Source organism: Cupressus sempervirens, chromosome 6, assembly GCF_028749045.1.
Source record: "Cupressus sempervirens isolate cs-2001-9-10 chromosome 6, ASM2874904v1, whole genome shotgun sequence".
NCBI lineage: Eukaryota > Viridiplantae > Streptophyta > Pinopsida > Cupressales > Cupressaceae > Cupressus > Cupressus sempervirens.
In genome coordinates, this window is record NC_143123.1 from 293324117 (window position 1) to 293333603 (window position 9487).

Consider the following 9487-nt stretch of genomic DNA (forward strand, 5'->3'; position numbering starts at 1 on the left):
TCAGATTAGCTTGCTGCTTCTGTATTAGAGATTTCACAATTTTTAACTTTGCTAAGTTTCAAGAGGCTAAAATTTAATAGTATAGCCATGACAAGATTTGGCAGAGGACTGGTCATTTTGGTCAGAGGATATTCCAACCAGAAAATAAATAACCTAATTCTGTATAGGATTCCGGTTAAATTACAGTGCAAAAAATCTTTATATCTAAGATGACCATTTGCTGTATTCATCTTTTTCTTATCTTAACCTTTAATATGCCAGCCGGGATTGGTGAAGACATGCTCTGCTAAATTCAACCTGCTGCACTTTTATTACTTTTTATTTGAGAAGAAATGTTGGATTTTAGAAGCCATAAACTTTTGAGGGCAAGTATATCCTGTTATTAAGCTATACGCACCAATCTTTATTGGGATGTTGTCTCAATCGATGAAATCAGGGCCTGAGATATGCATTTTAGAGATAGATATGGTATTTGTAATGTTATTTGATTTCAACTTTTGCTCAAAGGAAAATTTAATGATGACAGGTTTTACTGTTAGATGAGGTCACAGTTGATCTGGATGTTGTGGCAAGACTGGACTTGCTTGATTTCCTTAGAGAAGAGTGTGAACAGGTAACATTATTTTTATATTCCCTATTGGTTTTGTTGCAGAAATTTCATAATCTTGTGGAGTTTTTCATAGAGTAGTATTGATTATCTGACAGAGAGGTGCAAGCATTGTGTATGCAACACATATTTTCGATGGTTTAGAGTCATGGGCCACTCATATTGCATATATTAAAGATGGCAAACTGAAACGCTTTGAAAGTTTATCAGAACTGGATGAAATAAAACATGCTAGAAACATGTTTGAAGTCGTTGAGTCATGGCTTCGGGCTGAAAGCAAAGACAATGATAGTGAAGTTACTTTTCCAGCTAATCAGAGCAATATTACACGCCCAGCAGATGTCTCACCATTTACATCAAGTAGGCATATGGCTTATTATCGTCGAATTGTTGGGGAATAAATTACAATTATAATTGTCATCTTCAATTCATTTACCAATCTAAAGTTTGATTGATTGAAAGTTGAAAAACTTAGTTGTATCGTTAAAAAGTTTTAGGTGTCCACGTTGAAATTCTCAAATTTGATGAAATTTGAAAATAAAATATGCGTGGACACTGCAAATAAAGATAATGGACTGTAATGTATATTATGCCGACCTCCATAAGTTTTCCTTACCATTTTGCGGTCTTTGGAATCTTTGTAGTTTAAGCATCTTATACTTGGCTACACTGAATTTTTAAGTGGCTCTCCTCGGCCTTGTTACCCATTTGAACATTTGTAGTGTCAAGCATGTTATACTTGGCTACATACATTCAATATATAAGTTTCTCTCAGCATCCGTTTTACCTCAATCTTGAAAAATGTGCTTGATGAATGACATATGCGTTCCAATACAAGTTTCAGTCAAACTTTAATCCCCGGTTTCCTTTTTGCTTAACATGGGTGATCTTCCTTATCTTCTCATGCTCATGAAATTACCAAGGTTATAGAAGTCTAGTTGGAATGCTTATGAAATAACGAAGGTTAAAAGGTTTCTGGAATAAACATGGTCAATGAACACTTTTGAATGTTTTTCTTAGAGAAGCCTTTCTTTTACTGGATTCTATTAATTTTCCCATTAATATCTGTTTTCGATGGAGCTCCCACTTGTACATGGTTTCTATGCATTGAACATTGAGAACTTTCGCTGAACATTTAGTTTTGTAGAGTCTAATTTCAAAAGAATATTTATTTAATCACTGAAAAGGAATAAAAAGATGTATTAGAAAAAAAAACTTTCATGAATTTAACGAGCAATGCAATTCAATTAATGCATATTAAGAGCTGCGGCAGATTATGACAGAATTTCAAAATCTAGAACTTAAGAGGGAAAGTCAATTTAAGTAGCTGTTTCCGGATTCGATTGTGCTTTGAAAGTTTATTCAAGTAATATTGAAAGTTGATCTTGATGGTTGACAGATGGTGGTTGGTTGTTTTGAGCATTAATCTTTTAATTGTATTTCATTAAAGCTGGACATGTTAATGATGAATTCTGAATCAGATAATTCTCAAAATTTGCTATGGTCAGTCTCATACCTATCTTTTTTAATATTTCTTGTGCATTTTTTAATTAAGGGGAAAGTATTGATGGGAGAGTTGAGACATGGGGAGAAAGCTGTAGGATTTAATAAAAATCCAATATAAGTTTAGATCCGACTGATATAGAAAGATTACAAGAGTTAGAATCTAAATGTCAACTAAAATCGAATATTGAAAATATGGAGATGTATATATGAAATTGATTATCTAATGAGCTGCAATGTGGTGTTTTATTGTGTTCAAATTCAATGAGGATGACGAGAAGACATAAGATTAAAAAAACACAGTGTTATAACTAAATTTGTATGTCTAAGATGATAATGATCTATGATAGAATGGTGCATAGAGATTCTTTACTTAGAATAAAATTTCTCAATGCAATTAAGTGCAAAATAATAAACATATGCTTCATTTTATAGTGTCCAAACCAGTAACATGAAATAGAAGACTAGAAATCTGCACTAACATTACAAACTTGGCCTTTCATAGCCTCTCACAAGTCATATTTTACTCCATTTCTTCCCAACTCTATCTAGCTTCCTCTTGCTCGAAATCTGCATCATCTTCCCTCCTTTCGTTATTCTTCATGCTGCTATATATATTTCGATTGCACTCCCAAAGAGGCATCCAACTCTTCTTCATTTTAGTCCTCAATGTTTTTCTTCCCTTCAAGAAGCTTGGCTTTTCAGTTTTCTCTAGCATATGGCTCTAATTCTTAAAAATAATTAATTTGTAACTCTACTGATATTAGGTAATAGACGTTTTAAGTTAGTCAACTTATTAATAATTAGATTTGGCCTTCCAATAGTGTTCCAAGTTCAACAATTAGTATTAAATGTCCTAGTGTATAGAAACTTGTTGACAGATCATTTTTGGAACTTATTTTTGAATGTGCAAACATCTTCCAGTAGCTCTTAAAGTTTGAATACTAGGAGTCTTCACCTTCATCTTCATTATGAGATTTTTCTATTACATATTAAAAATTTATTCAAAATCCCAACAAAAATAATTTCTAAACACTTCTGCTTCAGCCACCGTTCCTACAATTCTCTTTTAACAAATTTACAATTTTACATCTATAAGTGACTTCTAGATGATGTGAAATGCTTGAAATCACCATTAAAACAAAATTTAAATAAACTTTTATTTGTGTTTTGGTGATGGTTGATAAATTTGCTTGAATGCTCTTGCATTATAGAAGGAAAATCCATGTACTTATTTATTTAATGAAAAATACTTAAGAAAACTTAAATAGTAAGTGCAATTAAATAACTTCTAATACACCACTTAAGTGAATTTTAAGAGAAAAATAATGAAGTATTTGTGTATAATGATAAAGCCCCTCAAAGATGAAAAGGAAAAAATGGAGAAAACTCCCTCAAGAGAGGATCTAGAGAGATCATGTAACTCCACCTTCAATTAGTCTCTTGCACCGAAGATTGAAGATAATTTGTGATTGTTAATGCTTCTTTAGCACGAAACAATTCCAAAGAACTATGCAAAACTTTCTTATTCTTTGGAGGAGTATGAGATAAGGGAGATCAAAATGTACAATGTCTTGAATTTGTTGAAGTAATGATATGTTGACATTAAAAGGTACTGAAATCAAACAAGAGCTTTAAAGAAAGTGAATTTTCAAAACTATAGAGAAAGATGTAGACAATGATTCATAAATGAAAAACACAACCTCCAAATATCGCTCAAAGATTGCCAAGCCAATGCCAAATTGTGACAAATTAACATATAAATAAAGAACAAGAGAGTATGAAGGTGGCCTTATGACGTTTAAAAAATGTTTTGCAATTCCATAGGAGCTAACACCAAAGAAAAAATGAATATAATCAATTTTGCTCTCCAAAAGCCTACAAGTTATGATAAATTAATCCTATATTGTTTGTCAAGTAGTCATCCTATGTAGTGTTATCTAAAAGAAAATGGAAAAGCTTTGGAAATATTAAATCATTAAAGTCCATCTCTAAAGCAACATTAAACTTCAAAGAAGTGGGAGAAGGTGATGAATAATCACTAGATGCGTTTAGAATCCTAGTTACTAAAAGGACTTGAAAGTTCATATGACCATATTGTATGTTCTAAAAATGCACGCTAAATGCTTGAGTGTAAGATAAAGGAATATTCAGAGTGGAAGGTGAGATTTATGTTTTGAATTGCCATTTAAGGCCCTAATCATATCTCTACTCTACAAATCTAGAACACACTTTCTTTATCCCACTATGCATGCTTTAATAGAAAGGAGATTGTTCGATAGTAGTGGTATTTTAAAGGACGCCATGAAGGGATCACTCCCTCAACCCTCTCCCACAAATAAGTTTTAATTTGTTGTTACTTATGAAGATATTGTGTGTATGTCAAGTATTGAAAGAAAAAAATTACTATTTGAATTAGCCATAGATGTGAAGCTCCTAAATCAAGGAGCCATTTTGACTCAAAATTTGAAACAATAATAGGTGCTTTCTTTTTTACTTGAAGTTGGACTCTTTCACATATGGAAAATTGATTTATTCAATTTGTAAATGTTTCGATTTTTTCAATTTGTTTTTCCTAAAATCATTTTTCATCATGTCTTAATTTCTTGAAACTTGCATATTTATGATTAATCTACAAGAGAATAACTACACATTGTCATTATTCTTTTCTTCTTTTGCTTATTTTCAAAATTCTTTGATTCTTTCTATACTCTAGGCTCACTAACCGCCAATTATTGTGGCTAAAAAAACTTGAGGTTTGCTTGAATTCTTTGCTTCTTTTTGGATTAGAATATATGACAATGTATAAATATACTTAATTTTGATAAATAGTTATTTGTTAATCTTCCTCTTTTGTTTATCTTTGAGAAGAAACCTTGGATGTGGTTAAATTTGTTAGGATCTTGATTTAATAGAAAACTATCAATTTGGTATTACCTAGTTTTGTCATACAAATTTTATATGATATCCTAAGCTTCTTTAGGAGTTTTACATGTTTCACGATAAAATTGCAAATCAAAAGATAGCAAAAAATAAAAAAATGTCACCAAGAGTTTTCTCATTATTTGTCCCATAATTTCTTTCCAATATTATTAAGTTCAACAATAGTTTCCCTTAAATAAAAGTTCAACCTTTTCCCATTAGATATTGTTTCCACAAGTAGTAGTTATATGGATTAGGAGTTAAGTTGTCTCTATTACAAGAACACATAACAAAAACATAAAGAAAGAAAACATTGCAAATTATTCTTCAAAATTGATTCAAAAAATGACCCCCTAGAAAAATATGGCAACAAATTATAGTTATTATAACATAGTTGACACTTGCCATGTCAACAAAGTGCTTTTGATCTCAATTTATGCAAGAATGGAGATTCTAAAGTTCAATTGCCGAAATCAAAATTGCAATAGAAAGGTCAACATGGAGGGGAAGAGTGTTCTTTAATGAAAAAAATAATGTTGCATGTATATAGTTGAAATCCTTAGAAGAATGTTTTTATCTCTCATTGAAAGTGACATCTTTCAAAATTGAAATCACCCACTTTGGATGTGAAAGCATCTTGAAAGAGATCAATGCTTTTGAGGGGTGTTGCAATTGGTGTTTATTTCGTTGTTGGTTAGTGGTTGCGATGATGGGCACTACTATAAATGCTATTTGATGGGTACTACTATAAATGTTATTTGTGATGGGTTGGTGTTGCAATGCTATTGATTATCTCACCATCATGATAGTACTATGTACAATTCTAGTTTATGTTTTTGGTACCATATGGTACAAATACAATTCCATTGAGAAGCAAAAAAAATGCTTAAGTAGTTCTAACATCAAAGTTAGGAAAATGGCATTTCAAAGTGATCTAGGGGGATTCCCCATAATTGATCCAAATTGATTATGACCAAAATCTTTGATCTGATTAGGATCTAGGACTATTACAGAGGAATGCTTAACATAATCACATAAAGTTAATTCAACGCATTAATTAGTGAATTAACATAACTTAAATGCTTAAATAAACAAAGCATAATAAGGTAATGACTGAAATAGACAGAGTAGAGAGATAGAAGACAAAACACAATTGACAACAGGGTTCGTCCGTGGGTTGGACTACGTCTCTGGGTCCTACTCCAATAGGGGGACTGATCCGATTAGCTCTAAAATCAATTACAAGCGTTGACAAGATCTTCCCTTGAAGCACAATGGTAAAATTATTCTCTAATGTGCAGGAATAATCGACAAGCCTTCAAGTTCATAACCTCCTTCTCATCACTTGGATGACTTTTCCAAAGCCTACTACCCCCATTTTATATATAAAATTAGCCATTATTAGGCTAAAACAAACAATTACAAAAATAATCCCCACTTAACCAACTTTATCTTTGAATTTAGCCCTTCATCATTTTTTGGTTATGATTTCACACTAAAATTGGGGGTAGTTTTAACAAAGATAAGGTTGGGTGGAACAGACAAAGTTAAATAAAGAAACATCCATGATTATCTTAAGGTTCCATTTGGTGTAGTGGTTGGCCTTTATTTTAGGAGATGGGTAGTTGGTGGTTCAAGACCCATTGGCCTTCCTTTTCCAACTTGGTTATATTTTGTTTATAATGATCCCACCTCTATTAGGAGGTTTATTTTGCATCCGCCCTTCAATATGCCACATCACGATGCTAACTAGGATGCTGATGTCATGATGATTGTCATCATTTTTTACCTTTTGCCTCAAATTTCAAACTATCATAACTTTCACATATAGACTCTATTTTTTACGAAATGAACATCGTTGGCAAGCTCTCAACAAGATCTTTAATTTGAAATCGATTGTTGACCAGTTTTGAGATGATTATTTTTTCACCTTTTTACAACCTTTGTTCCTAGTCTGATCAAACTTTGATTGGCCATAACTTTGTCATCTAAACTCCAATTTTCCCTATTCAAGTTGCGTTGGAGTCAGAATTGCGAACACTTTGTAATTATGTTGAGTCTTGGAGCATTTGGGACATCCAATTTTAACTGATTTCTATCCCCCGGATCAATCTAGGTGTCAAATATTTATGAAAAATTTTCATCTTGTAGAGCTCATCAAGAGCTTTCAACATATTATGAATGGGCTCAAATGAATGTGGCATGATGAGGTTGATATGCGACATGGGCAAGAATAACACGTGGCATGGTAAACAAGTGACATATGGCATGAAAAAAATGATATGTGGCATAGTTGAGGTTGACATATAGAACAATGTAATGTTGATATGTGACACTATGAATGGCCACATGGACGAAACATGAATTATCATGTGGACTAATCAAGAGTCCTATTGAAAATTTAGGTGATTAAGTTTGCAAAAGATTTAGTGTGATTTGAACATAGATCTTTCCAAAATAAGCTTATAATCTAACTATTACACCATGCAACTCACAAGTGGTGAGATAAGAATATATATTTTATTTTTGAGATAAGTTTTGCTCTAAGTTTAAACAAAGAGTGAGTTAGTGAGATTTGATCTAATGACCAATACTACCCAACCTTAGTGCTTTGACCAACATGCCATACACCTCACAATGGATACAATATATATAATATTTTTATTATATGTAATGGGAAGAAATGGGGAAGAGATAGATTACTTCACCTTTTCAAATTGTACAATACGAAGGGAGATGTCCCAATAGGCTAGGAAGGCTTCAAGTGTTGAATGGGTCAATGGTCTTTTACTAAATAGGTGAATTATTAAAGGGAAAATGATAAGAAGATAAGGGATGTAGATTATGGAATATCTATATGCTCTTGGAATCAAAATAGATTGTATACTACTTCATATCTAAATATTAGATAGACAGAAATCTCAAATATAGCTATAATCGTCAATTTGGAACTTGAAGTTTGTAACCTATCTGCAAGCCCAATTTAAGCTAGTTTTGGGAGCTTTATAGAACATTCTATGCATTCTATGCATTTGAAACATATTATTCCTTTATTTTCTTTCTCAAACTTGTGGGGATGCATCAATAATTTTTGGCCTATTTGAGAAATTTCCAGTAGCTCCATAACCTATTTTTGTACATTATAAAGACAAGGAAGAAGGTTGGATAAAGGAGTCTTACCTATTCAAACTCCTATTTAGGAATCAATCTTGAAATGAAATAAAGGAAAGTGTGTTGTCATGTAGTAGAGGCTAAATCTAATAAATGAAATATATCACACCTTAGCAACAAACACAATTCTATTTTTGAAACTATTGGGAATGTTGTTGGGGATTTCTTATATGTGGATGTTGACACTTCAGATATTCTCCATTCGACCTGTGCTCACTTTCTCATAGACTTGGATGTTTCTAAGGGCCTTCCTGAGGCGATTTTCTTGGATTACCCAACGGGTTCTTGGACACAATTGTTGGATTACGAGGGTATCCCTTTTCGTTGCAGGAAATGTCACTTGATAGGCCATATTGCTGCTCGTTGTAGGCCTCCTCTGAGCACTACATGGTGAAACATTCCTTGGTTGCTCTTGAGGATTCTAAGGCTGAGGCTAGCTCTGAGCCGGTGGCTGAGGAGGATGCTATGGTGGAACTTTTCTTGGATGCTTCTAAGGATTCTATGGCTGAGGCTTGCTTTCAGTCCGAGCCGGTGGTGGAGGTGGATGCTTTGGTCTCTACCCTTGGTTCAGATGTCCCTCCTAGGGGTCAAAGATCCGATTCTCTCACGGAGGTTGTTGCGGCTTCTACGTCCCCTGGGTTCCTCGAGTCTTTGTCTTCTGAGGCTTGGGTCACTGAGGCTGCAAAGATTGAGGATGGTTGGATCGCGGTTAAACGAAAGAAGTCTAATTATTCTGCCCCCCCTTTTGATAGGGTCCTTCGGTCGGGTAAGGGAAAATTCATATCTAAAGGAAAATCTTATGTTTCCTTATGATGACCGGTTTTTTGTGTTGGTGAACTGGTTGCTTTATTGGTTCGTTGGATACTAGTTTGGGAGGTTGTTCAGGTTGTTGTTCCAGTCTGTTGACCTTCCAGGTTCTAGTATTGTTTTGGTTGATTTTTCTGGTCTCATCTGTTGGTCTCAAGTCCCTATAAAACCTAATTTAGTTGTTTAGCTGGTTTCTGGTCTTTGTACCTAGTTGTGCTTAATGGTTTATCTCTCTCTTAGATGTAAAGGGTTTCGGGGCCCCTTCAAAACCTGCTTTTACCTTAATCTAAAACAAACACACTTCTGTGAATGTGATTAAATATGTTCATTCAATAGACTTGATTTAACACTAAAACTTAAAACAAAATCATTAAAGATAAAACCTCATGGAATGGATGTTGTAATTCACCACAATGTTTGATTAGGGAGAAGAGAAAGGAAACTTGGATGAATGTGTATCTCATTGCTTAATAGAAA

At 33.4% G+C, this 9487-nt stretch overlaps 1 protein-coding gene across 1 annotated transcript in view; it reads left to right on the top strand.

The window, feature by feature from the left end:
• Window positions 1-1399, top strand: part of LOC149552367 (ABC transporter I family member 21-like) — a 154013-nt gene extending 152614 nt beyond the window's left edge. The window contains exons 5-6 of the mRNA XM_089787905.1: window positions 527-613; window positions 706-1399. Coding sequence (XP_089644031.1) covers window positions 527-613; window positions 706-1008 — 390 coding nt within the window. The 3' untranslated portion in view covers window positions 1009-1399. The remainder of the gene's footprint in view (window positions 1-526; window positions 614-705) is intronic.
• The last annotated feature ends 8088 nt before the right edge of the window (window positions 1400-9487 follow it).